The sequence below is a fragment of the Eucalyptus grandis genome, chromosome 6, assembly GCF_016545825.1.
Source record: "Eucalyptus grandis isolate ANBG69807.140 chromosome 6, ASM1654582v1, whole genome shotgun sequence".
In the NCBI taxonomy this organism is placed as follows: Eukaryota; Viridiplantae; Streptophyta; class Magnoliopsida; order Myrtales; family Myrtaceae; genus Eucalyptus; species Eucalyptus grandis.
The window spans coordinates 25,890,351-25,918,322 of record NC_052617.1 but is presented as its reverse complement, the minus strand read 5'-3'; the positions used below and the strand labels follow the sequence as shown (position 1 = coordinate 25,918,322).

At 37.5% G+C, this 27,972-nt stretch overlaps 3 protein-coding genes across 6 annotated transcripts; all 3 read left to right on the top strand.

The window, feature by feature from the left end:
• The first annotated feature begins 1,236 nt into the window (after nucleotides 1-1,236).
• LOC104449084 (vacuolar cation/proton exchanger 5-like) lies at nucleotides 1,237-8,035 on the top strand. Of its 3 annotated transcripts, none has more exons than XM_039315479.1 (13): nucleotides 1,237-1,417; nucleotides 2,423-2,575; nucleotides 2,767-3,024; nucleotides 3,109-3,176; nucleotides 3,261-3,289; nucleotides 3,854-4,050; nucleotides 4,144-4,356; nucleotides 4,908-5,045; nucleotides 5,558-5,674; nucleotides 5,750-5,803; nucleotides 6,864-6,980; nucleotides 7,165-7,258; nucleotides 7,381-8,035. In XM_039315479.1, the coding sequence occupies exons 2-13, from the start codon at nucleotides 2,534-2,536 to the stop codon at nucleotides 7,392-7,394; spliced, it is 1,341 nt and encodes a 446-aa protein (XP_039171413.1). In that variant the 5' UTR covers nucleotides 1,237-1,417; nucleotides 2,423-2,533; the 3' UTR covers nucleotides 7,395-8,035. The 3 variants fall into 3 exon arrangements, with proteins under 3 accessions (XP_039171413.1, XP_010061405.2, XP_010061406.2); XM_010063103.3 differs by lacking the exon at nucleotides 1,237-1,417 and adding an exon at nucleotides 1,435-1,812; XM_010063104.3 differs by lacking the exon at nucleotides 1,237-1,417 and adding an exon at nucleotides 1,435-1,812 and having other exon boundaries at nucleotides 2,751-3,024.
• A 4,839-nt stretch (nucleotides 8,036-12,874) lies between these two features.
• Nucleotides 12,875-17,027, top strand: LOC104449083 (probable amino acid permease 7). Its single transcript, XM_010063102.3, has 7 exons — nucleotides 12,875-13,213; nucleotides 14,037-14,273; nucleotides 14,477-14,570; nucleotides 15,593-15,807; nucleotides 15,900-16,033; nucleotides 16,132-16,359; nucleotides 16,471-17,027. The coding sequence occupies exons 1-7, from the start codon at nucleotides 13,126-13,128 to the stop codon at nucleotides 16,870-16,872; spliced, it is 1,398 nt and encodes a 465-aa protein (XP_010061404.1). The 5' UTR covers nucleotides 12,875-13,125; the 3' UTR covers nucleotides 16,873-17,027.
• A 985-nt stretch (nucleotides 17,028-18,012) lies between these two features.
• On the top strand, nucleotides 18,013-22,095 carry LOC104449082 (probable amino acid permease 7). 2 transcript variants are annotated; one of them, XM_039314845.1, is made up of 7 exons: nucleotides 18,013-18,285; nucleotides 19,005-19,241; nucleotides 19,726-19,819; nucleotides 20,345-20,559; nucleotides 20,670-20,803; nucleotides 20,898-21,125; nucleotides 21,590-22,095. In XM_039314845.1, exons 1-7 carry the CDS (start codon nucleotides 18,198-18,200, stop codon nucleotides 21,767-21,769), a joined length of 1,176 nt encoding a protein of 391 aa, XP_039170779.1. In that variant the 5' UTR covers nucleotides 18,013-18,197; the 3' UTR covers nucleotides 21,770-22,095. The 2 variants fall into 2 exon arrangements, with proteins under 2 accessions (XP_039170779.1, XP_039170778.1); XM_039314844.1 differs by having other exon boundaries at nucleotides 18,017-18,285; nucleotides 21,483-22,095.
• Nucleotides 22,096-27,972: the final 5,877 nt, after the last annotated feature.

Here is a 27,972-nt window from a genome sequence, read left to right as displayed (position 1 = left end):
GAAAATAGGGGTGATGTTTATGTCAAGTTAACGTGAAATGCAAGATGGAAGACGGACTGCGATGCTCGATTTTGAAATTTGAATTTTCAATTCGGCCATGGAAAGGAAAAAATGAAAGTAGGGCGCATGATGTCTGGTCCCCACTACTCACAATAAAATATCATACTCAGATCTAATCCATGAACTCTGATTTTATTTGATAAGCCGAAGAATGTTTCAAAGTGGCCTAAAATGGAACCCCCGCCCATTTTGGTGTGCTCGTCCCCAGCCATGTGCCACGCCTTTTGGTACTGCCGCGTTGATGCTTTATTGAGTGAACAGAAAAGAAGAGAGAGATTATGAAAATGATTATCAATGACGAAAAGACAAAAACGAAAGGGGTAATTATGCGAGGAGGGGCATTGCAGAAGAGGAAAGACAAGAAAAGGCTATAATAAAAGTGGTGTCATCTTTTATTGAATCATCTCATCAATGCAATAACACATTTGCCCCCGAAGTAATTTCATCTCACATAAAATTCCAAATTAATGTCTCATCATATATTTTAACCTAAACTAACTATTATCTTGGAAAAAAAAATCCAAAACCGATACACATGCCTCAGTTGACTCTCTTTTAAAATACATATGTGCTGACACATGAAAATATATTTTTTCATGTTGGATCGTCATTTCCTACGGTAGATTCGTCATGCGGTGGCTGGCCGTGTGTATTAACACACGTATTCAATTTAACGAGATATGTATGGAATGCCAATATCTGTAGATCGAGGCGAAAAATTAGATTTTGAACAAACATGCTAGAGGTATCGATTTTGGTAATTTTTTTGTGAGGCAAAAATTAATATTGAAATAAATATGTTATGGAGTTGCGGGTTTGAGTTGTTTCTTTTCTTAAAAGTTATTGACATTACATAATATACTTTGAGATGAAGAAACATTCGATTGAAAATGCCTGTGGAAATCCTTGTCAATCCCTCCCAACCACCTTGCTCCCAAATATGACCTAAAAGGTGCCGAATCAACAAAAATCCAGTAAGCCACCAAGTCATCTCATATGTTCACCCCCCACCACTACTAATGACGACGTCATGCTTATCCGTGGACATGTTTTGGGAAATAAATCCCGCCACATAAGCATGGGAATCCTAATTAATTAATGCGAGCTCCATAATGAGGCATATTTTGCATAAAGTTAATTACAAAATCCGATCTTAAGAAATCAATCGGGGAAAGCAAAAATTTGGTAAAAAGAAGGAAGGAAGAAATGGAATGCGTGTGAAATCTGCGTGCGAACTGCCGCTAATTATGAAACTGCCTTCAATGTTTTCCCATTTTGTTCTTCTTTTTTGAGCATATATTTCTTGCGCGAAGTTGCGAGGAGATTTCAGTGACAGGCAGGGCACGACATGTCGTCGGTCGTAATTTATTTCTCCGCTCGCTTTCTCTTCTCTCTTCATTTTTTTAAATGAATAAATAATTAATGATATTAATTTTCTTCTTCTTCTGCTTCTTCTTCGTCGTCTGCGGCGTCTTCGTTCATCGCTTTCCTCGCCTGCCAAGAATAGGATAGCCTCCTTTTGGAAAGGATTCTTCGGACGCCAGGAGCAGCGCAGAGAATCGGGTGCCGCTCCATTCGCTTCCCTATTTCGTCCTCCTCCCCTGCTTCTCTCTGTTTTCCCCTTCTCCCAAGGGATTCTCTCTCTCTCTCTCTCTCTCTCGGGGTCTCGTTCTTCCTTTCTCCGATCGTGTCAGCCGATCGACTGTCGCCGGCGTCGTCGTCGTCGTCGTCGTCCCTGATTCTTGGGCCCAGGTCAGGCGCTGTTCTCTGGATCCGAGTCTTATTCTCGCCGGCTTACGTTTTGTTCTCTCTCTCCATTTTTCTGTTTTTTGAAGAATTCTCGCGCGATCCGGATGTGATTCCGTATCTGCTGCGCGCATAATCCGTTCGGCTCGATCAATCGTGGGTCGAGTGGCGCCAGTAGCGCGAGTCGTGTTTTTTTTTTTTTTGTCGGTTTAGATCGTCGGTTGAGCGGTCGCCGGATTGCTTTCGCATGTGAAATGTTGTCGAATTTTGATGCCGGGGACGAGAATTGTTTGGGTCGGCAATTTTGAATGGCGAATTGAAGCCTGGTCGATGTGCTGTCGTGCAAAGAGGTCAAATTGGTTCTCGGAAAGTCGGCTTATTATGATCTTCGTAACGGTTCGTTTGTATCGTAGCGCATAACGTTAACATCTTTCGACTTATGGGGAATTAGTGATTTGGGGGAGTAGATTGAGATAAACCGGATTAGATGTGAGATGGGTTACTCTTGGAAATTATGTTTGAGGTTGATGCCTGACACGTCTGTTTACAATTGGGAGCAAATCTGCCTGCAAGTGTCTCGCTCGTCTAATTTGTTTCGGTGTTCATGTGGCATCAGATTCAGTTGGCCTTACTATCTTTCGAGTGCGATCAAAAGGCGTGGGGCACATAAATGCACTGCCGCAGTGTTATGGATAGGAGATTCTTGTTGCGCCTTTGGTAAAAGAAAATGGATCACAAGTTGCAAGTCGGTGATCGACCTCAAATCGAAGTATGTTTTCCCGAATATCAGACAAGCTCATCTCTATCAGAAGACCTTGTCATGCTCTATACTTTCCTTTCCATGCAATTCCTCTTTTATTAAGATCTCTCTATTCTCTATTAGTTCTGTCTATGTCGTGTATAGATTCAAAACCGATTCCTATGGCTGATGATATCTATGAAAGGAATTTTATGTAACAGATGGGGTCACTTCAGGAGAGATCAACCCATGATTTTGAGGATACAAGCGCATCCAGCACATCAAAAGTTTTTCAGAAGATGAGTCCTTTTCATGCAGCCGAAGAAGGGCCATTTTCAGGAACTTCGCAAGTTGGAAGTGTTAACATGTTCAGTTGTGCATGTAGAAGTATAAAGATAGTTGTCTTCTCAAATAAACTCAACTTGCTTATGCCATTTGGTCCGGTAGCCATCTTGGTTCATAATTTGACTGGCCATCATGTGAGTTATGATCATCTACATTGATATTTGTCATTTCATGGTGCATTCGAGAATGCCCTGTTAATTTCTGTATCTGGACTGCAGGGGTGGGTTTTCTTTCTCAGTTTACTGGGTATTACACCTTTGGCTGAGCGTTTAGGTTATGCTACAGAGTAAGGCCTCTTAGTTCTTCTGCTGGATTATCTTTTGGACATGTAGTTTGATTGAGGCTCATGTTTATATCTGGTTTGATGTAGGCAACTGGCTTTCTACACTGGTGCTACAGGTGAGATTCAATCAAAATTAAAGTGTAAATAAGATGCGACCATATTCAGTATTCTCTCCCTTCACATTTTTTTCTCTAAGAATTATGTGGTATTTATAACTTAGAGGGCTGATGGGGTTAATTTATAAAAATTTCACATGGATACGTTCTGTTTCTGATAGGAGATGGTTTTTGGTATTTTATTTTGTTACACCTGTAGGCCTATATAGGACTTCATAAACGTGTAATGCACACAATAGCTCCTTACCCGTATGCATGTAATTGTAAAATCCGAGTCGCTCTCTCCACCGTTTCCTGTTTTTGTCCTGTCAAATATAAGTCGTGGAAGTTGTTTGCTGGAGAACCTCATCTCTTTGTTGGAGTAAAATTATTTGTATGAAATATTACACAAGTTTTAATAGACAGCCTTTTACTCTTTTCAAGAACTGCCCAATGTTAAATTTACTTCTTCTGTCAATCTTAAAATGTAAAATGCTTTATTGGTCAGTGGCAAAAAGATGGTCATGCATATTTTAATATTTCTCTGGGGGATTACAGCTTGACATATTGATTTGAAATGTGCAGTTGGTGGTCTGTTGAATGCAACTTTTGGAAATGCAACTGAATTGATTATATCAATACATGCACTGAGAGGCGGAATGATTAGGGTGGTTCAGCAGTCATTGTTGGGTTCAATCCTCTCAAATATGTTGCTTGTCCTTGGTTGTGCATTCTTCTCAGGTGGGCTTGTTTATATGAAGAAGGAACAGGTTTTTAACAAGGTAAGCACATTACTAATTTCCACCATAATTACGATTGATATACACTCTCTGTTCAATGTATCTCTTCCTGACACGTTAAAGTTTGGTGTGCAGTCAACAGCTGTTGTAAACTCGGGGCTGTTACTGATGACTGTCATGGGTTTACTTTTTCCTGCTGTCCTCCACTCCACACACAGTGAGGTGCACTCTGGGAAGTCAGAACTGGCTCTTTCGAGATTCAGCAGCTGCGTCATGCTAATTGCATATGCTGCCTATCTCTTTTATCAGTTGAGGAGTCAATCAAATCAATATGTCCCTCTCAATGAGGTTGGTTGGATTTAATTTTTTCTTTAACCTGTATTCATTGTTTTAATTATAGCTTACTTCCTCAAGCTGTAGAATTTGTTGTTTGTTTTCATGGTTCATTCATAGAAAGAGCAACTTCTCTTTTGAAGGCTTTGATCTGACTATACCAATTGTATATGACTTGGCTAATCGGAGCTTGTGAGTGCTTGTCTTTGACTACCTCTATCCTTATTCAGTTATGGTGTTGGAGGCTTACTAATGGTGGATCTGAGATTTCTAGATCAAACTTGTAATGCTGAGCTTTTGCCACTTGCTATTGCTAACATTTTATGGATAATAACATTGTGTGTAGCTCTCTAGAATTCTGAGTATTAGCTAAGGTCTCTGAGTAATTCGAAAATGTTCAGGATTTTTTTTAATTTAAATTGTTTCAGTTATGGTTTCTTAGTAAGCCACTCTTGTTGGTGCTTGTGAACATATTCCTTCTACCTGATTGAGAGGTTGTTCTTGAAATTTTCCTTTAGATGCATTTACTCTTTTGTGCTAAATTTGTCTGTGTTTGTATGTACTAGGAAGGGAGTCCAAGTGGAGAGAGTGCAGAAGATGATGATGAGTCACCAGAGATCACTAAGTGGGAATCTGTAATCTGGCTTGCAGTAATGACCGCTTGGATCTCATTTTTATCAGACTATTTGGTTGATGCAATAGAGGTATTAACTTTTTTCCCCTATTCACTCTTGGCAGATTAGATATTGCTCGCATTGGATTCTGTTTTTCATGTTCATTTTTTGCAGAGCCTATCTTATATGTCCGGAAAATTTACTGCAAATTGTTAATTACCGAATCGTGGTTGATAAAACCTTTGATGTCATAGTAATTTTCTGGTCCAAAGCTCTTTTTGGCAGTTGGCTTGGTTTTGGGTCAGATAGTATAGGGAGATTAAAAAATTTAGAAAATGTTCAAGTTTTCTTACGAGGATTCCATATTCCACATAAGGCAATTCAATGCGCTTTTCATCTCTATTATGCCAGTTCAATCCTTCAAGTGCTTATATTCAAATCATATTGGCCTTTAAAATAGTGTTTCTTGAAGTACGAGTGTCCTTGTTCCTCTTCCTTTTTCTTCACCTTATGTAGTTAAAGTTCTTGTTGTTTATGAGGTAACACTCATTTATTTTTGGTTCATCATTGAAAAGTTCCGTTGTTGTTTGACTGTTTTTCAGGGGGCATCCTCAGCCTGGAACATACCTATTGCATTTATTAGTGTGATATTACTTCCCATTGTAGGTAACGCAGCAGAGCATGCGAGTGCCATAATGTTTGCGATGAAAGACAAACTTGTAAGCATTTTTCTCGTTCACTTTGTGGTGTTCTATTATTATCTGCCCTTGCAATATTTATGATTTCATTGGCAGGACATATCTTTGGGAGTGGCAATAGGATCGTCAACTCAAATTTCTATGTTTGGGGTAGGTCATTTGTCATTGCAACTTGATTGATCTTAGAAGTTTGTAGATTCTGAAGTGAACCTCCTGTCATATGTATACCTACATGTTACCTTCTGATAATCCATTCACGTTTTTTTTGTTAGTGAAGATGATGGAAGAACAGTTATTTAATGTTGGACATTGAATACACGAATTAATTAGATGTACAAATTTCTTGGATGGCTAATATATGCTTTCCTAATCTATGTAGATGTTGTAAATGTCTTGTTTGCTGTCCTTTTCATGGAAAATACCTTAGAAGTATTCTAGCATGGTACTTCTCTATATATGTTCTTGGTTAAATAGTCTTGTCAATCATTGCCATTCTTGTCTTTCACTGGGAACTTTAATTAGAGACTCATTTGGGGCTGTATTGACTCTGATGATTTCAAGCATCATTGGGCTTTTTATTTTTTTCCAACCATGCATTTCTTGTCTTGGGCATGCTGGCTTCTTCATTGATGTTCAGATGACTAGAATGATTTGTCGTTGTTAACTTCATTGATGCCGATTTTTGGCTATGATAGTTCCATTAGAACCCTGACAAGCATGGGGTTTAGCTTCCTTATAGAGAAAAACATACAATTTTTTTTTTGGGCTCGAACTGGAGGTGTAATGGTGTGTGACAATATCTGCATAGAAAGTTCCTTTCATGAGTACCTCAAGTATTATTCAATTTGTCCCTCTATCTAGTAAGACGTAGTCTCAGAGTAGGGTCCTGTTGGAACAAGGTGGAAGCTCCATGATTAAGATTGTGTAGAGGGAAATGGGGGAAAAGAGTGATAGCTGTGTTTTGATCAAGTTTTTAGTTATCATGCTTGTGCTCCACTTTGCTAATGTGTGCAATCTCCATAAAAAGATGGAACTAAAAGGTTCTGTGTCACCAGCTTTGTATATTCCAGTTTACATTAAAGTAAGAAGACTGGCAATCTTGCTCGAATGCTCATATTCTGTATATTGTGTATAATTGAAGTCTAGTTCGCTTTTCGTGGTGTCCCCTTCTCATAAATTCTCTTGATCTTCGTACCTTACATCAATGCAGATACCCTTTTGTGTGGTTGTTGCATGGATAATGGGGCGCTCTATGGACTTGAATTTTCAACTCTTTGAAACGGCAGTTCTTTTCATTACCGTATTAGTTGTGGCCTTCTTGCTTCAGGTTTGTGAGTCGTTAGCTCGCTTTCTTTATTTTATGGTGGCATAAATCTATAATTCAAAGGCTTGTCCTCCATGCTGTCTGATGGCAGCAAAAATGACTGAGGATTTATCATCTCCTCTGCCATGTTTCCATTTTCAACATTAATTATTTTAACATTTCTTCCTTAAATTTTCTCAATCTGCAGGAAGGAACTTCTAATTACTTCAAAGGGTTGATGTTAATACTTTCCTATATGATCGTTGCTGCCAGTTTCTTTGTTCATGTTGATCCACCCAAAGGCTAGTACCTGACTGTCCAGGAAAAACTTTGTTTTCCTGCTTGAAATCACAGTCATAGTCGATAGCTCTGAAATTACTGTTATCATAAATTTTTCCCATTCCTGAATTACTATCTTCTACAGATGATAAAATGTAGAGACATGGGGAAGTTACGTGGTTGGATGTTCAGAAGCGTACGCTTTAATCTGAATGTACATACACCACATTCGACGTTACACATCTCCAGCTCCTGCCGGTGCGTGTTTGGTAGTGTCCATTTGATCGAGCATCTTGGCTGGATTTTGTTCCACATTTCCATCATCTTATATCTAAAATCAAGAAGGATCGTATGATAAGAAGTCAAGAATTATTTCGCTTCTTGTCTGATGTCAATCACATGCACAAGTCAACCTCGATTGCAACTAAAGCAGTTGAGACCCATCACAAAATGATGGAATCAGTTCATGAAAGGTCTCCTTTTCTTTTTCTATCTCTATTCTTTTTATTGTTTCTGTAATCAGGGAATGGCTCCGTACGATTTGGTTTTGTACAGGTTCCTATTTTCCTTTTCCTTTTGGTTACAAAGAGAATTTAAAGATACCAACCGTGGAGTGATGGTTTGAGACGTTCACCAGAAATTCTCAGAGTTGCTATATTAGAGTGCCTTAAATGCTTAGAAACATAAGTCAATTTTGATGTAATTTACATTAACTTAATTTTGCCTTTGTAATGAAATTCAGATGTTATTTGCAACACTCAGTTTGGAACCTTTGGGTGTTTTCTGCTGGGCTGGTACCATATCATTGCCTTAATTACCATCCTCTAATCTCTTTTTGGGTGGGATGTATGAATTCCCATATATGTGTTGTACCAAAAAATCAGAAGATCCCATATATTTTATCTCTTTATCATGTATTAAATGGATAGCATCTTTTGTGATCATACTGTTGCATATAATGATCTATAACCTAATTTATGTATATAGATTTTTTATGAATTAGTTGTTTGGACTTTCTCACATTTGTTTGCTGAAATTAACCAGTTTAAAAAAATCATTTACGATAAAAAAAATGCGTACTTAAAATGGGAAAAATTAATTTTGTAATTGAAAAGAGGAAAATATTATTCTTGAAAATGATTTTTCGGAAGTATTTTAGTCAAGGGAATTACAAACAAGCCCCTAATCTATCGCACAATGCCTAATCTTAAGCCTTTTAGTTTTTTCAATATAGTCATTAAGTTTTTGACGATTTGTCGATAAAGTTCTTTTGGCTAATATATGCAAGAAATTATAGTTTTATAATCTTTAATATATGTGTTTTCCTAAATTTATTATTGTTATTTTTAATTTTTTTTCTTTTCCTTTCTTTTTTGTTTTCCTTGTGGCGGTTGACCATGGGCAAGGCCACGCTTGCCAGCGATGGGTGACGCGCCTAGATGTCAGACGAGCTGTAGAAGTCAATATAATTAGTTTGCAAGATGTCTAGCCAACTGTTGCCCTCACTAAGTTTAGTATACCATTTGTGATTTTCAACCAATTTTGGCTAGAAAAACTTTATCGACAAATCATCCAAATATTGATGATTAAATTGGTACAATTAAAATGTTTATAACTAAATTGACCATCGTATAATATGTTTATGATTTTCTTGGGTAATTGTCCTTTATCATGAAATTTTTCCTAAAACAAACATACCATGGTCATTCATTTGAATAAAAACTTTCTATGGGTAATTGTTTTATGACTTTTTGATATACATTTCTCATTGACAAAAAATTTAGATTGGGTGAAAACAAATTTCCTTGATAACAAAGAAATCACTTTTCCTAAATTATTGAACAAATGAAATTAACCGTTTTTCTTGAAAATAATTTTTGTAGAAAATATTTTCCTTTATGCTAAAGTTTTCAGTGAAATAAACGTACAAAAAGTATTTTTGTTTCCTCCTTCAATTATTAAAACCTTTTAAAATAACCCAAATGGCGAACTAATACCTTTTCTTTTCTTGATCAACTTTTTTATTTTTCTGATTCGCTAAACACAATAATTTGAATGATTTTTATTAGTTAAATCTAATTCAGACTTACATGGTGGTCCGCATCAAACTTTCGTGGACTCTTTGCATATACGCCACATGAGAAATTGCATCTTTTTATTACTCATCTGCTTTTTTGTCTACTTTGGTAGGTATGCATGTGTAGTGTATGGCGGCATTCGAATGGGTCGACGCATTTATTTGACTGATAGGTAGGTCAGGATCTGAGTGTGTCTTATGTAACGCGCGTGTTTGTGTTTTTTCTAAGGTTTAAAAGTATTGTCTAATTTTTGCCAGCATACTAGAAAAATGGAAGAAATAATACAAAAAGTACTAAATCTATTATACTAGTGTTAATTGAGTCTTAAAACTATCAATTATACCAAATTTAGTCTTAAACCTATTCCATTTATGTCAATTAATTACAAACATTTTACTTATTCTAATTGAGTTCTAAATCCTCATGATAATTTATTAATAAAATCATTATGGCTATTTTTGACCTGAAATCTTCACTTCAATCGTCTAGGTGGTGTGCCTAGCTTTGACATATGCTTTTTTTTTTTTTGCAATTTTTTTTTTAAATTTTCTAATTTCCTTCCTTATTTTCCTCTGCTTGCCGTTGGGAAAAAAATTCTTAAGTTTTTTAAAGATTATAAAAATCACCCATGTTAGTTTTAGACATTAGGACAATCGGCATCAAATTGACCATTACTTCGGTGACTTGTAGCAAAAATAATTGAACTGGCAAATTGTCAATAGAATGAGGACTAAATTGGCAAATCGTTAAAATATTTAGAATATAATTGGCACTTTTAAAAAATTAAAACTAAATTAGTACAAACACACTAGATTTAGAACTTTTTTGGTATCCCCTAGAAAATGTATTAAGATCATATTATACTTTCAATCACGTTTACATAAAAAAAAAAAAATTACTTGTTTAATACCCAGTTTGGTCAAATTTCCTCATAAACAAGCTAATTAAACTGGGAAAAAAAAAAGGAATCGCAAAGACCTTTAAATTTAGATTATAAAATTGTTAGAAAATGATAGGGAAAAAATGTTGAAATATCTCATGGAAAATAGGAGTTGTATGTCAAGACCATCCTATATTCACTTTTTCGAATTTGTTCATTAATTAGCTAGCTTATGGAAGAATTTATTTTGCGTCATCAGCAAAGTTGCTTTTTGTTAAAAATATCTTTTAGAAATTATGGAGGTATTACAATGCAAAATGTTATGTGTATCTTGCATGTAGTTGAATTTGTGTCTAGATTCATGGCGTGGTATATTAGACTGGACTTTCTTTGGTTTGATTTGAACCCTATAAATAGGCCATAATTATTAATTGTAATATCGAAGTTAAGCAAATTCAAACAACGTAGTATTCTTTCAGCTTCTTCTATTCCAACGCAAGATTCAACGGCGTTGGCTTTCGAAGAATATTATCGGATAAGCTTATTGGGACAATACTTGCTTTTCAAATTGTGTTGTTGCGTACCGACTTTATCTATTGGAAAAGTCAGTGTTGACAATGCTAACTTTTAAACAGGTGCCAATAGCCACAAACTTTGCAAATTTGGACAATAACTTGATACTTGTTTCCAAACTCAAGTTAAACTAAACTGCCAACTTCAAGTTGTAGGGCGTGCGAAAAGATACTTCCTTTACATATTGTGCATATATCACTAATTCATCACATATTTTACAAACATTCATATATTTAGCATGTTATATGTATCTTCTACATGGTCCTATCCATATCTAACATTGTAACATCGCATGTTAAATCGGATTCACTTTGATATGATTGTAAGATTGAAGTTAAACAATTCGTGTATAGTTACAAAATGCAAAATTACAATCGTGGGTTTTTGACAATTCTTCATGGTGAGGATTGAGAAACACAGTTAAAAAAATTCCTTAAAAAAACAAGGCGGTGTGAAGATGGACCAAGTTTCTATTTCCGTACAGTGGAAAAGAAAGCGGTGGGCGCGCCATGAAGATCTGGACAAAAAATACAAGGGGGACCGCGGGCGGCGCGTCTCTGGATTGGATGGGGACACGAAACTTGTGCCTCCGAAATTGCTGATTTCTGAACTATTTTCGTCGGCGCACGGCAAAACCTCGTTTGTCAATAGTCATTTCAATTTTGGCAATGGTATGGGACTGAAATTCACTTGGCGAAAAAGAGAAAAAAGGGTTCTAACTAACCTGATCTCGCCTCCAAAACATGTTTGACACGATTATCAAGTCAAAATTTTTAAAATACCAATTAATATTCCATTCATTTTATGAAAAATTAACAATTTGAAAAGTCTTTTTTTTTTCTTTTTTTCAGAATGTGATTACTCGTATCATTTATGAACATGAATGAATAAGAATTACTAACCATTTCAAGTAATACGGATGATTTATTTTTAAGAAAAATTATTTTCAGATTGTTCATTTTTCGCGAAATAAAATGGAACCTGAAAATAAGAAAATTTCACATTGGATTTAGAGGGATCCGTACGACTCTCTCGATTCAATATACGTGACCCCCATATTCAAACAAGAAGAGGAAATAACTAAGAAGAGCAAATCGTGTAAGAAACGGACTCTTTGGAAAACAACGCCGCTTCTACTCTTTTCTTTTCACGACCTTGACGTGATGACCATGAAAAATCGTTTGTTGTTAATAAAAGAAGATGATGATGATGGTGATGATCTTACGGGATTTGGTGGATCTGAGATTCAATTATTCAAAGAATCTTCTAGCATCCCACCTAAGATGCAGCAGCAGCATGTCCCTTTCATTAATCAAATTAACTTTCGATGACTTTTCTTCCCTCCACTAATGTCCCATTTCAAATTTCACGTCAGAAAGAAAAATCAAACATCCATATTTATAAGGGTCATGGAAAAGAAAACAAATTTAGGTACCATTTGAATTGGAGAAGTCATTTGCATACCTTTGCATCGGTACTTACCAAGTTGTGAAAGTTTCTTGCAGCATTTCAAGCCTTAAAAAAAGGTTCAATTAGGTGTGTCGTGAAATTTTGATTAAGTAAAGGAATAATGACACGGATGGTATTTGAATTTTGGCCGAATGTATAGCATGCTTCTTGAATTTTTAATTTGTTCAATATGGTTCCTAAACTTTAGTTAAATATGTGGTGTAGTCCCTTATTTTTTAATTTGTCAATTGATTTTTGGCATATGTCCAATGTAGTTTTGAACTATATTGTCCTTTTATTAATTCAAGAACAAAGACAACATTAAATACTTTTATATAGTTTAGGGATTAAATTGAACATATACCAAACAATTTGAGGTCCACATTAAACAAATTAAGATTTTAGGAATCACATTATACATCAGGTTAAAATTCAATAATCACATTGAACAAATTAAAAGTTCATGGATTACATTGGGTATTTAAACCAAAATTTGGAGACCATTTATGGGAAAAAGCCTATCTACACAAGATTAAGGAGAACTTATTCTATCCTAAAATTTAGTATACCCAGAAAAACGACGCTGCTTCAACCGTCGTTTGAGTGCTGCACCAAACGTTCAACCGTCCCCGTCAAATGGAGTTTCCGTTTTGCTTCTCTTTGGGCTAGTGAGCGATGCTTCCACTTCTAGCGTAGCCATCTGTTTTTCTGGTTGCGTGGAAAGGACGATCAACAATCTAGAACTGGGTATAAATTGCTTGTCGATTTATTCGCTGACACAGAAAAGAGGGACAGCTATAAACCCATGCTTTGATTATGCTTTGCTAAACAGGCTCTCATTAAGAAACAAAAGGAGGAGGAAATTTCGTATTTCTTTGTCTTTTTTCTTTTTCTGGTGTTGGAAAGAGTGATGGGCGAAGGAGACGATCCACAGTCGCCACTTCTCGAGAGCGTCTCCTCGCACAGTGCATCAGAAGAAGCGCCTCTCAAAAGGACTGGTGAGTTCCCCCATTGGCTCCTTGGTTTTCACGTTGTTCTTGTGAAAGCTGAACCTGTCAACTAGAGAAGATGTCTGTAGGATTCTTGGGAGGATTCCATGTCATGTCCTGTTCTAATGCTGTCTGTTTCCATGTTTTTTGGTTATCGTATTGATCAGAGCACTTAATGAAGCAAATGCTCGTGCAAGTTGCTTTTTTTTGTAATCCGGGTCTGTGATTGACAAAAGGGTACTAGTTGCACTTGAAATCTGGAATCCTGTGAAGTTGCAATTTTGCCAACATTTGATTTTGCAAGATTTGGGCCTCAATGTTTATTGCTCCAACGCCCCAAACCCCACTTAGCGTAGGACATTACTGTTCTCGAGAATGCTGACTTTTCCAATGTTTATGGTGGCTAAATGATCTGAGAACAGAATGAAGCAAATGCTTGTACAAGTTGCATTTTCTAATCTTGTTCTGTGGTTGAGCATTGTCAACTGTTGAGAAATTGAAGTTGTACTCTAATTTCCTTTGAAGTTGCAAGTGCCATCTTAGAGTTTGAAATATATGAGCTTCAATGGTTATAGCTCTAATGCCCCGATTTAGTCTAGGATTTGCAGAGCCTCACTACGTCCTCCTATCTTCTTAGTCAGTGGTTATCAAAGATTTCCTGACGAGATACGTCGCAAAGGAGGACATCAAGCTAACCAAAAATCCGATTCAAATATAAATAACGAGGCCGTCTGCTGATTCAATTTTGTATAATTGAGGGATCCATTATGGATAGTTTACGCCCCAACACTGTTAACAAGCCTGCACAATTCTTGGTTATTGTTCTTTGAAGGGACACAATGGACTGCGGTGGCGCATATTATAACCGGAGTAATTGGGGCAGGAGTGCTTTCTCTGGCTTGGAGCACGGCTCAACTTGGTTGGGTTCTTGGTCCCATTTGCATATTAATCTTTGCAGCCATTACTGTGGTTTCCACATTTCTTCTGTGTGATTGCTACAAGTACCCTGACCCAGAACACGGAACCATCAGAAATCGATCTTACATGCAAGCTGTGAAGCTTTATTTAGGTGAGTACAGAATCCCAACATTGAGTGATAGTTGCTTGTAAAAGATGTCATGTGAAAGCGTTGATGTTTCAAGGTGGATATCGACTGAACTCGTTAATCAAAATTCCTGGCAAAATATGAGAAGGAAAAATGAAGAAGAAGGAAAGTATGAGAATTTCACGATATTTTAAAAGGACATGACAACACCGGTGATGATTTTTCAGGAGAGAAGCAGCAGTGGATATGTACAGTGTTTGCGACGGAAAGCTTATACGGATGTGGGATCGCTTATACAATAACAGCTGCTGCCAGTGTAAGGTGCTCATATTATCTTCGAACTTTTGTTTTTTGATATTTCCCTGTCCTTGTGCACTAGCTTGGTGTTCTTTGAAAAATTTATTGCTTTGAACTAGGAATAGAGAAGGAGAGAAAAGAAAAGTAAAATCAGGATCCTCACGGAGTTTCTTAGCTAATCGTGGACTTTATCTGGACCAAATTATGTCATACACACACAGTGATTCTTGAGATGAAGTTGGGGAGACTGGCCTCTGTTGTCCTGTAATAATCACCTTTCCCTCAACCTACTGTTGACTTACATTAGAAGTCCAAAACTTTTTTTATTGACAGGATGTACAATAGTCATTGCAAATTGAGGCGTATACTTGTAAAATCACCTGGAAAGCTGCATGTACTAGTAATCTTACGATATAGTAGGCAGATGGAAATGTTTTCCAGTATCAGTTCCTCTGTTTAATGTCAAGTTCGATAATATAAACCATAGGACCGACCCTGAGCATGTACTGAATCTGTAATCTACGTGACATAAGGATGTGTACTCAATTAGTTTCATGAACTTCTCCTAGGACCAAGTTTGAGCCGCTTGACAATTATCTTGTTCCCTGACAAAAGCTAACTACAGCTTAGGTAACTCATGAGGACTTGACTTGGCGAACTCCTTAACAATTTTTGAATTCAAAATCAGTAAAGCATTTGCAGCTTTCCAGTCTCCTATACGCTTTCTTTTGTTATAAAGCTAAGTTAGCAGTTGGTGTTTGTTGGGGACTTCATGTACCATCATGATATTTCAGGGGATGGCTAGGGTAAAAATGGATGCGGTTCTCATGCGTACTCTATTTCCAGAGCTAGGCAGAAGCGTGAAGTCACATATCACGTGTTTATCGTCCTTCATGCATTTTCAATTTCCACGACACTTCCAGGGAGAAGCATGAGTGACATCTTCGTGCTTTTAACATGTCTAGTTTCTAAGTACTGTTTACTTTGGTAAATTGACTTCAGAGTTCAGATTCAGGATAATTGTTTCTTCCATTTAAATGGCGCAGGGCAATCCTGAAGTCCAACTGTTATCACCGGGAAGGTCATGATGCTCCGTGCGTTTACGGAGATAGTGTCTACATGCTTCTATTTGGTTTAGTTCAGATAGTAATGTCACAGATTCCAGATTTCCACAACATGGCTTGGCTTTCAGTTGTTGCAGCAGTCATGTCTTTCTCCTACTCCTCGATCGGGCTTGGACTTGGCTTGGCAAAAGTAATAGGTAGGTAAGGTGCTTTGTTTAAGAATCGAACTTGAAATCAAGACACCGTTTGATTGTGATTCACAATTGCTAACTTGCTTCCATGGCTACAGAAAATGGAACAATCAAGGGAACGATCACAGGAGTCTCAGCTTCGAGCATTCTTGACAAGTTATTGTTAGCCTTTGAAGCACTCGGAGACATTGCCTTTGCGTACCCTTATTCTATTATTGTCTTCGAGATACAGGTACAGCTTTCTCTTCCTAGCGCTCGGGATTGAGTTAATGTTTAATAAGGCAGTAGCTTAATGACTGAAGTAGAATGCGTGATGGTTCGTATTTGAAGGACACCTTGAAGTCCCCTCCCCCAGAAAATCAGACGATGAAGAAGGCCTCGATGTATGCGATCGTCATAACCACCGCCTTTTACTTATGCTGCGGATGCTTTGGATATGCAGCATTCGGCGACAGCACCCCAGGCAATCTATTAACTGGATTCGGGTTCTACGAGCCATACTGGCTCGTTGACCTTGCCAATGCTTGCATTGTGCTTCATCTGGTTGGAGGATATCAGGTAACTTGGAAGGATGGGTTGTAACTATTGTCCATGTCCAATTCACCTATTAGCATCACGTTCTTGCATTTATAATAACCCGCCATTTCCGTGGGCACTTTCCTTGATCAGATCTTCAGCCAGCCTGTCTTCGCGATGGGGGAGAGATGGTTCGCGTACAAATTCCCCAACAGCGGGTTCGTGAACAATTACTACTCGTGCAAGCTCCCCCTACTGCCAGAGCTCCAGCTGAACCTCTTCAGGCTGGTCTTCAGGACGTTGTACGTGGTGTCTACGACCGCGCTCGCGGTGCTCTTCCCTTACTTCAACTCGGTCCTGGGGGTGCTGGGGGCGCTCAACTTCTGGCCCCTGGGGATATACTTGCCCGTGGAGATGTACTTCAAGCAGAAGAAGATCAGGAAATGGTCGAGGGAGTGGATTTTCTACAGGTCGTTCAGCATGTTTTGTCTGTTGATCACCATAGTGGGATTCATCGGGTCGGTTGGAGAGCTCGTGATTGACGAGCTCAGCTGAGAACCTACTACTCCAGCCTCATTTCTTTCTATTTTATCCTCCCCCCCCCTTTTTTTAATTCTTTTTTGGAGATGGAAGGAGACTTTTTGCAAGTTGCTGATACTATATTGATATATAAACAGAAAGAAATCTTCTCTGTCGTAGTTTCCGAGGTATTACTCTTTGTTAGCTTGTCGTTGGGAAAACCTCCAACACATCGTGAGATTTGACATTTGGCCTAACATTCAAACACACGCAAAAGAAGAGAAAAATGTCGTACGAAGAAGAAAAGTAAAAAAAAAGTGAATTTCCTAATTTGACATTTAACTTCATGACATGCGGTCATGGTTAAGTACGTGAACCAGTAAAAATGTTTTACCATTGTCACGTCGTTCTTTTGTGAGGAAGAATGAAAATTTTCGTTCCTTCGAGAAGATGGTAACTAGACGATAATAATTACAATGTATCTTATAAGAATATAACTTGGCTTTGAAAGATAATTTTAATTTAATATCATCTTGTATTCACGCGTTACTAAACTTTTAATTCAATTGACAAAGTCAATTCTATAGTAATTGTACTCTTGCCAAAAGTGTGTTAATTGGCCTTATATTAATCATAATATCTATAAAGTCATATGTGTATTTCCAAACTTATAATACAAACAAACAATTTTTTTTCATAAAAAGTGAGTTATTAGCAGCACTCCTATATAAATTATCAATCTAAATAGATACATATTAGAATAACTTAACTCAAAACATCCACAATTTTAAGACAAAATAGATAAAAAGTGAATTTTTTACGCATCTATTATTTTCTATTTTTGGATGCCTTATTAAAAGATCATTCATGATATATAAATTTATTAATCTTAGATGAAATTTAGCCTTTCTCGCTGTGCCGAAAGTTGGAGTTTCCTACTAATAACCATTATTGATGCTTCACTTTCCGTTCCATTGCAAAAGAAAAGAAGAAAGAGCTATCCTATCATAATATTAAAAAAAAAAAAAAAAACTTTCAAATACTTTCATTAAAAAAGAAGAAGTTATTTTTATGATTTTATTGTTTTTGTCCCTTGAATGCAGCGGTATCTCTGGTGGGAGTACAAAGCACTCGTGGGCTGAACTGTAAAGAATGTGCAGGCGAACTGAGAGTCAAGTCCTCCTGTCTGAAAATAGAAGAAAGCAACAAAGGGAAGGCTTTGCTTGTCCGTTTTAAAAATCCTTTGGATAGATTGTAACGCAAAAGAAGTGCTTTTCTCTTTCCTGTTTTTTATGTTTCTAGTTGGGTAGGCGAGAGAGAGAGAGAGAGAGAGAGAGAGAGAGAGAGTGAGGGAGGGAGAGATGGGTGAAGAAGATGATCAACAGTCACCACTGCTCAAAAGCATTTCTTCAGCCGGTGCATCACAACAGGCTCCTCCCAAAAGAACTGGTAAAAATTAACACCACCCCATCTTCATCTCATTATTAGTCGAGACTTTCTTGGAAAATCTGAATCCATTACTTGAAACATGTCTTGAGAAGACTTGAGCGATTGTCCTGGACCATAATCATGTCCTGTTTTATGTCGTCTTTTTTGAATTGCTTGCATGCATCGAGATGAAGCAGGTCTTCTGTCTGTTCAGACTGTGGATTTCTTGTGATTAGAGAGTAAAATGAAGAAGCAAAAGTTTCTGGAACCTGTTTCTTGTTATGATCCTTGTTCTGTGGTTGATCAAGGGAGAACGTTTTTTTTTTCTTTTCCCTCAGAGCCAGAACAACTTCTCTTGCTGTTGGTAAACTTCAGAGTTGGAACTTATACACTATAGTCTTATGGACAACAGGCCTTTTGAGGCGTGACCCCAATTTATTATTCTGTATGTTTAATTGCCATAAAGATGCAATTTATATATGGACACTTCTGATATTCGCCAATCATGGTTCTCATCGTACGGTCCTGAGTATCTGGCACTAGGATTTAATGCTAGCTGAATGCTCATTCAAATAGTACAAATAATTATTCTGCTTAGTGCTTACCGTTTGAGTTTCCAAGTACTTGTTGCGGTTGTAGAGAACTTGCAACGAAATCAAATGGAGGGGCTTTACTAATGCAATTAGTTTATGCTTTGTGATGTTACTACTTAAATGCCTAAAAGTTATTTGCCTATGAAGGGACACAGTGGACCGCAGTGGCGCATATTATAACGGGAGTGATCGGAGCAGGAGTGCTTTCTCTTGCATGGAGTGTGGCTCAATTAGGATGGATTCTCGGTCCTGTGTGCATAATATGCTTTGCAGGAATTTCTGGTGTCTCTACATTTGTTCTTTGTGACTGCTACCGGTACCCTGATCCAGAATATGGAACCACCAGAAACCGATCTTTCATGGAGGCTGTCAAGTTCTACTTAGGTACACTGTCCATTTCCCCTAGTGAGTCACTGATAAGATAACAAGATGCAACAGTGAATCATTGCCCTACTGTGAATATTAACAGAATCTGTAAGTCATCATATATAGGCAGACAATTCTAGCTGTATTTTATGTAGCCTTGAGGACATAGAATATGTCTATAATGAGCTGCTCTTTAAGAACAATCTATGCATGGAGTATGTTTCTCTAATAAATCACGACAGCAGCATCAACAAAAGGCCCGAGGCTCTTGCCTCTTTGCATAAGGACGATTGTATCCTAGGAATGGAGTTTCAGGCTCTGTTTTGCACATGATGAAACATGCAAGATATTCATAATTCATACGAAAAAAAGAGGCAGGGTTAAGGAAAAAAAATGGTAAGCCATCTCGAGTTTTCACACTTTGATGCTTGATTATGATCGGAAAAGGAACATTACATTGCTTTAGCAAGGGATGACTATGACAGAGGCGGTGATATTTCAGGAGAGAAGCAGCAACGCATTTGCGGAGTGTTTGCACAGGAAAGCTTATTTGGGACCGGGATTGCTTATACCATAACAGCTACAGCCAGTGTCAGGTGAACTGCTCATACTATGAATTTTCAAACACTTTTCAATGCTTTTCCTGACTTTCCTATTCTGATATGTGCTAACATTTATTTCGGAACTGTAAATTTAGACTCAAAGATTAAGCTCTATTTGCAATTTCATGATTTACCAGGTGGTAAAAAGGAGGAGACAGAAACGGGACAATACCATTCTTCATGGAATTTCTTTGCTACTTTTGTAGGCTAGCTTATGTCAAACACTAAAATGGTCCTCTGATGAGTTAGCATGGAACTACAACTCTCTGTTGTTAATTTGTTGTCGCCCTTTTCTTCACCTTTATGGACTTGTTAGAAGAGTAAATTTTCACCAAGGTGACATATAACAGATAATTTAATATGTCTTTAATGGGCCTTCATGTATACTCAACTCGCAGACAATTGTCCAAGAGCACCATAAGTTGCAAATTCCTGCGTTAACATGTCTTCTATCACCTATTTACTATAACTCTGGAAACTGTTTGGTTCTAGGTTGATGAGGATCTTTTATTGATGTAGGGCAATCCTAAGATCAAATTGTCATCATCAAGGAGGGTACAATGCTCCATGCCAGTACGGGGATAGTTTCTATATGCTCCTATTTGGTCTAGTTGAGATACTATTGTCACAGATTCCAGATTTCCGCAGTATCGAGTGGCTCTCAATTTTCGCGGCTGTCATGTCCTTCTCCTATGCTTTAATTGGGTCTGGTCTCGGCTTTCTAAAAGTAATAGGTATAATCAAAAGAGAATACAATGTGTCTTAAATTTAGAAAGGCTTCAAGCTTTTAGCTTGTTGCTAGAATGTGCGAAAAGTTTGGATTGACTCACTTTCATTGCTGCAGAAAATGGAACCATTAAGGGATCTATCTCGGGAGTCCCAGCTTCAAGTAATCTCAAGAAGTTATGGTTAGCCTTTGAAGCACTTGCAGACGTTGCTTTTGCCTATCCTTATACCTTAATTGTTCTTGAGATACAGGTAGACTCTATTGAAATGGTACAGGATCGGCTTTTGAATAAGGTGTTTTACCAGCTCCGAGACTAGTGTAGACTTCTGAAATGGTCAAATGCAGGATACCTTGAAGTCCTCTCCCCCAGAAAACCAGACGATGAAGGCGGCCTCCTTGAAAGCGATTGTCATCACCACCTTCTTTTACCTCTGCTGCGGTTGCTTTGGATATGCAGCGTTTGGTGATAGTACACCAGGCAATCTACTCACTGGATTCGGATTCTATGAGCCACACTGGCTCGTGGACCTCGCTAATGCTTGCATTGTGCTTCATTTGGTGGGAGCGTATCAGGTACTATTGAAGGATGTACAACTACTCTTTCATCTCCTAATGCTTTGCTTCACCTGCAAGAATCGTGCAATTGCGTTTAAATTAGTCCTGCTGTGAAAAACTTTTCACTACTCGAGAACACAAATATTTTCGTGCATGTCTGAGTTGACACACTGCCTTTTCTATGAACAAATTCATGTCGTAAATGATAGCTTCCGCACTTTGCTATAGCAAAATACCAGTTGTCTTAATTAGATAATTTCAGGCTGTAGTTGGTTTTGTTGCTTCAGCTCTGATACCTTAATTAGATAAGGGTCATGAGACGTTAGACCACCTACGATAACATTGTTTTCATGGAGCTTCTTTTTCCTTCGTCAGATCTTTAGTCAGCCCGTTTTTGCGACAGCAGAGAGATGGTTCGCATATAGATTCACCGACAGTGGATTTCTGAACAATCACATCTCATTCAAGATTCCCTTGTTCAGCACATTTCAGTTGAATCCCTTCCGGGTGGTGTTCCGGACGATGTACGTCGTATCTACGACCGCACTTGCAATGTCCTTCCCTTACTTCAATTCCGTGTTGGGAGTGCTGGGGGCATTGAACTTTTGGCCTCTGGCAGTATATTTCCCAGTGGAAATGTACTTGAAGCAAAAGAAGATTAGGGCATGGTCAAGGGAATGGATTTGCTATAGGACATTTAGTGGTCTTTGTTTGTTGGTCACGGTTGTGGGATTCATTGGGTCGCTTGAAGAACTGACCAGTGCCAGAAGTTCAGATGAGAAATTAATGTAAATGCGGTTGCGTATGATGGACAGGCATAGCATCATTAAAGAAACACTTCCTTACTAGTGAGAGATTCCTCTTATAATAATTTTTTTTCCCTGTATTTTTATCCTTTTTGGTGATGTCATGTGATGAAGTTCTGGAAGTTACTCATTGTACATTATTCATTAAAAAAGTGGAGTGGGAAGAAGACAATTTTTTAATACTTCTGAGTCCTTTTTCTATTTAGGTAATTGGAAGTTTTTCCTATTATAATTTTTGCTAAAATACATATGAACTATGGAAAGATAATCATGCTCTTCAAAGGGTTTAATTACTTCCCGGGATTCGAATAGGTTTGATAATTTTCCTGGTTGGGATTCAGTATCTCGCTACCGTCGGATGAAATGGGACATGTGAGGGAATTTTCTTCAAAATCACTTCATCTGTTTCTTTGTGTTCCGAAGGAAAAATCCCATATCCAAGTGATAATAATTCGAATATAGAAAATAAAAATCTGCTCTTTCTCGTCTGAGGTCGGCGGAACGATCGCTGTAAGATCGAACTCCACACCAAAATCCAAACTTGATTTGGTAGTCAAACACAATCTAAGAGCTACCAAGTTTTTGGAAATTTATTTTTGAGATAAGTGTATGGAAAATCTTAAAATTTGTTACCAAATGCAATTAAGTCATTAAATTTTAAAAAGTATAATTAAGTTTTAAAACTTGTTATGAATATACAATTAAATTCTAAGACTTTTAAAAAGTAATCAATTCTTAAAACTTATCAAATTGATCAAATCAAATTTTTTGATGACACCTTTTGGAAGTTTTAAGATTTGATTGTATTTTTTGGAAGTTTTAGTATTTGATTATACTTTTATGACAAATTTTATGACTTGATTAGGCTTTTTGAAAATTTTAAGACTCAATTTTTTTTGACAAGTTTTAGGGCTTCAAATATACTGATATCTTTATTTTTTTCTTCTCGCAAAAGGCTGCATAAGATCCATGAGTTTCTGCAATTGACATGGGTTTGTTCTAGAGTGTCAATGCCTAAATTCTTATTATTCCATTAAGCTATTCATCGCATAAAAATTAGGAATCAACCACAACCTCTAAACAAAAGTATCATTAGCATAATCCATATTTGAATCGCACCTGCCGATTGCGTGGTTTCTCCAGGATGTTACCATGGATAAGCGCACATAGGACTGGGGCTCTTAGATGTCTGGTCGTATACACGAGGATCGATTTCAATTTTCTATGATCCACGTTCAACAAATTCAATCCTCTCACCTCATATCTCGTTGGTTTTTGAAGTGACGATCATCATCTCATCTTCAAGAGTCCAGACGCCTATGAATAGAGAAACACTTCCGCGATGGAAGGGGAGAGAACGCACGTAAAGAGACGCTCACGAAGGAAGAGCAGCCCTCGCCGCGTTCCTTGTCTTGCGCGTCCTCCTTCGTGCGTCTCTGACGACCCCAGGAACCATTGTCCGCACCTCCCTGCCTTCGTCAATTCCCTTCCTCAGCAGCACGAAGCAGTCCAGCTTCGACGAATTTCCCCGTTGTATTCTGTGTGCCTTTGGTGTCTTTCCAGGTTTCTGGTGAGTTTCTGACATGCCCATGCGCTGCTGCTGTTGCGTCACTTCTGGTCAATCTCGGGGTTTCCCTGTACGCCGGTTCGACAACACCGACGCCCGCTCCTGCACTTCATTCCGACAACTCCGGAGACTTCCTGCATTCTCCAGTCATGCTTTGCCCGTTGCCGTTCAGCTTTTGCCGCTTCCACAATCTCAGTCCAATTCGGTGACAGTCTTGCAGCCCCTCGTACCTGACATTCGGTGTGAGCCTCAGCACTTTTCCGATCGTCATCTCATCATGTAGGCTTCTCCACAAGCAGCCTCACCAAGCAAGGCCCATTCCCCGGCGCTGCTCCTCCATGTTCACCAACCCTCCAACACGCCAACAGCCCGTGCCGTTGGCTTTTACAAGTCGAAGATTCCTCCTAGTTCTCGCCATGGTCCCTCATTAAGGTTGCTGAATTCTTGTGGTCCATTTCGCGGTCACCGCTAGTCCCTGCAAGTCGCGGCCGCTCCTCCTTCACGTGCTTTAGTTTGCCTGATATCCTTAGTGAGTCAAGGTCCGTGCAGTCTCATTTGATATATTCGTTTTAACATGTGGTTTTAATTACGCGTAATAACGAAGCCTTAGATTATCTAATTATGCTTTAATTATCCTTTTGCATTAGTCGAGGCATATTAGGGCGACGAACCTTTGGTGTAAAGGTCAAGTCCTTAGTATCGTCTCATTGTGTTATTCGTGGTTTATTATATGTATGTTTTTATAAGTGATTAACTTAAATAAATCTTGTACGGATCAAAATAATATTTATAGCAATAACTTTGAGTAAGATGTTATATTCTTGTGAACGAGAGAGAAGAAATTACAGATTATATCAATATATACCGTGAGCATTAGAGCTCACTAACAATGAAGAAGACTAAGGGCACATTAGGTAACTTGCCAAATAGTAAAAATTTCTATTCTTTTATTTTCAAGAGTAGATTTGGAACAAAAATTTGTTTGGTAAATTTTTTGTTCCTATGAATAGATTTGGAGTAGAATCGAGAAGTAAAAAAAAATTGATTCTTTGTCATCGGGAATAATTTCAGAATCAAGCCAATCCAAATTATTTTTCTCTTTTCACTTCTTCTTTTCTTCTAGTTCTTCTTTCTTCTCACTTCTTCTTCCACCACCGCCGCCAGCATCCATCGGTCACCGGCAGTCGGTTGGGTGAGGTCTATCGAGATTGTCGAAGACTCACCTAGCCACCGGCGAGGTCAAGCTTGGCTAGTGGCTAAGTAGCCTTCCCCCAAGATGACGCTCAGTTGAGGCTCACTTGGTCACCAGCGAGACTCGGCCTCACCGAGGTCCTCGCATGAGCCTCCCTTGCCCATTGGCAAGCCTCGCAGCGGGTGAGGCTCGCCTAGCCACTAGCGAGCCTTGCCTGGCTGGCTGAGGCTTGGCTGGATTTGCCTAGATGCCATGAGGCTTGGCAACGAGGTCGATGATGCTCTGGAGAGGTAGTTGGCCCTCATTTGGCTGGTTGCCGGTCATCCCGAGGTTGGCGGTTGACCAAAGCTTGAAGAAGAAGAGAAGGAAACCAAAAAAAGAAAAGAAGAAAAAAGAAAAAAAAAGAAAAAAATTATTTAAAAATTAAAAAAATGGTTTTGATTAAAATTTTGAAAACGTTACCAAACACAATTCTATTTGGAGAATATAAATTTTGGACAGTTACCAAACATTTTAAAATTATTTAGAAATTGTTACACCTTAAAATGTTTAGAAATTGTTTCGAAAATAAAATACAAAAGAATCATTATTGATAAAAAATTATTTCCGAAACAGAATGGTTACCAAACGTACCCAAAATTACTCTTAAACACTTCCCCTCAAGTTGGGGCATAAATATTAAATAGTCCCAACTTGTTACATAAAGTAGTCACTCTACTACTCCGTAATGACTTAGTAAAAATATTAATAAGTTGGTCTTCGGTCCATGTGTATTGAAGTGTTATGTCCTTGTTTTGAATCTTTCTCACACAAAATGGCAATCTACTTTAATATGCTTCGTGTGTTCATAAAAAATTGGTTTTGAAGCGATATGCATAGTGGATTGGTTATCACAACATAGAACTGAGGAAGTTGAAGATGGGATAGAAAATATAAAATATGTATATGTCATTTTGCATATAGGATTTAGAATGCATGTTCATTTAATATGTAGAATCCTAGGGTCAATTTGATCTTTTGTTAATTAACAAAGAAAAAGAACACAAAAAAAAATCTAATTAGAGAGTCTCATATACATTTCATTAATTAATAGAATTACTTTTAAACTACACAACGCATGTCGTTTAGTGATTCACATGTCATTTAGGATTAATTTTAATTAGTATGCCATATAGATAACATTTTGAATTGATGCATGTCTAATTCCATGATATGTAAGGTGAGCATAGTTTAGGGTAGAACTAGGAATTGAACCAAACTGGTCATAGGAACTAGTTTGGTTCCACGTTTCGATGGTATCGGTTCTAAAAAAAAGTAGAACTGATTTTACATGGTTTGTTTCCCAAGTCTTGGTAAGAACTGAACCAAAAATCGAATTATTGAACTGGGAATTGGACCTAACAAAACATGTCCCAGGATAGGTGTGTCACGTTGTTACTAGATTCGGCAACATTTGCACTTCTACATTTTTACATCTAGACAGTACAAAGGCAATACAACACAAACATCTTATAATGTTCCATGAAGCAATGTTGTCCACATTATATGCGTAACTTGTTTTATATATTTGCGAAGTGCGAAAACTTCCAATTGTGATGGCATATCATTTTGTCCTAAAACTCTACTAGAGAGAGTTTGAGACAAACTTGCCTATGATAACGCCAATTCTCCATAAATTGAGAGGCTAGTTCTCTAGCATCTGTCTCTACTCTTCTAATGCCAGCAACAAGGTCTTTTTCTTGTTTGGTTAATATGTGTTGAGTGCATGACCAAATTCATGAAAAACATTTTTCACTTGTCAATTTTGGCAATTGTTATTGCGTTCACTTTCATTTTGCTAAACTAAAAATGAAAAGAAGAAGGAGAAGCGGAATGAGAAGGAGAAGGAAAGGAGGAGAAAGAGGAGAAGAAGAAGAAACCAAAAAAGAGAAAAAAGAAAAGAAATAGGCCGATTCCCGTATTGACCTTGGAATTGATTGATAAGGTAGGTTTCAAGTTCCACGGTAGGCTCCACGTTCCAAAAACTAGGGAATTGGTTTCAACATGGTAGGTTTTAGATGAAACCTAGAATCAGTCACCTGTACTTTAAACTTGACAAAATCCTATGTCCGTGGATAGTTTAGGTCAAATGACTAATTTACCTTGTGCAATTGCCCTATGTTAATGAAGATATTTTCCAATGATTTTATGGAGCAACTACTCTAATTTTGACATTATAGTGTTGAAAATTACCACTAAATCAAGATCATGTTCCTATCCGAAAATCCTTGAGAACATTTTGAAGATTTAAAAAGCTAATAATTCACGATCATTTGAAATTAAGGAACATTACGTTGGATGACTCGTTGATTTGCTCTTCTTTGAGGAGAGTTGTGGTAGCTTCATATTTACCCTTGTTGAAACTTCCCTTTAGCAGGAAGAGCACTATCAATCTAAAATCCATTGATGGTGAATAATCATGATGGTCTACATTGGTGAGGCAAGTCAATGCCATCGAACGATGGCTTATAATATTTTGCAACTTCGCTTAGTTTTTCACTATAACTCTTTGCTTCTTATTCATCTTATTTGCTGCGATTGAAAAAAATACTAGAGGTCACATTTTAAGCTGAGCTTTCCCTTTTATTTCTTTGCATGTACAATCTAGATGGCTATTGTTCGTTGTAAAGAGATGAAAATCATCTAATTGGTAAAAATATAAAAAAAAAAAATGATATTTGTGTATTTTACCTAAATTTGTCAAAATTTTGATTGGTCATAACTTTTCCGTCCAACGTCTAAATGACTCAACTTTTGTATTTATGAAAAGTCCGACCCAATTATTTAAAAAAAAGCTATTCGGTTGAAAAAAAAAAGGGTCGAGATTGCAAATATCCAAGAATCGGACCGTATTAATGGTCATGATTTTTCTTCGTTAAAAAACCGAATGCCATGATTGGACCTAAGGTAATCTAGATGATTAAAAAGCTCTAAACCTTACAAGATCAATTATTTTACATCATCTAATTTGGTAAAGTTATGAAAAATCATATTATCTTTTCTTACCTAAATTTGGGAAAACTTTAGCCGGGCATATCTTTTTTGTTCAATATTCCCATTGACTCGATTTTTACATCGATGAAAATCTCATTACCCAATTGTTATGAAATGCAATTCAATCTTCAAAAAAAAGCGTTGGATCACGAATTTCTAATAATCAGACCAAACGAACAACCGTGTATTTTCTTCATTGAAAATCTAATCACCATAATTGAGCTAAATAATATAGATTATTTGAATGCTGTGAATCTTACAAGGATA

Coding starts and splice junctions, on each gene's coding strand:
- LOC104449084 (XM_039315479.1), top strand. CDS start 2,534: ATGGATCACAAGTTGCAAGTCGGTGATCGACCTCAAATCGAA. Junction 2,576..2,766: donor GTGATCGACCTCAAATCGAA/GTATGTTTTCCC, acceptor TTTATGTAACAG/ATGGGGTCACTTCAGGAGAG. Junction 5,804..6,863: donor CTCAAATTTCTATGTTTGGG/GTAGGTCATTTG, acceptor ACATCAATGCAG/ATACCCTTTTGTGTGGTTGT.
- LOC104449083 (XM_010063102.3), top strand. CDS start 13,126: ATGGGCGAAGGAGACGATCCACAGTCGCCACTTCTCGAGAGCGTCTCC. Junction 13,214..14,036: donor AGCGCCTCTCAAAAGGACTG/GTGAGTTCCCCC, acceptor TGTTCTTTGAAG/GGACACAATGGACTGCGGTG. Junction 15,808..15,899: donor TGGCTTGGCAAAAGTAATAG/GTAGGTAAGGTG, acceptor CCATGGCTACAG/AAAATGGAACAATCAAGGGA.
- LOC104449082 (XM_039314844.1), top strand. CDS start 18,198: ATGGGTGAAGAAGATGATCAACAGTCACCACTGCTCAAAAGCATTTCT. Junction 18,286..19,004: donor GGCTCCTCCCAAAAGAACTG/GTAAAAATTAAC, acceptor TTGCCTATGAAG/GGACACAGTGGACCGCAGTG. Junction 20,560..20,669: donor CGGCTTTCTAAAAGTAATAG/GTATAATCAAAA, acceptor TCATTGCTGCAG/AAAATGGAACCATTAAGGGA.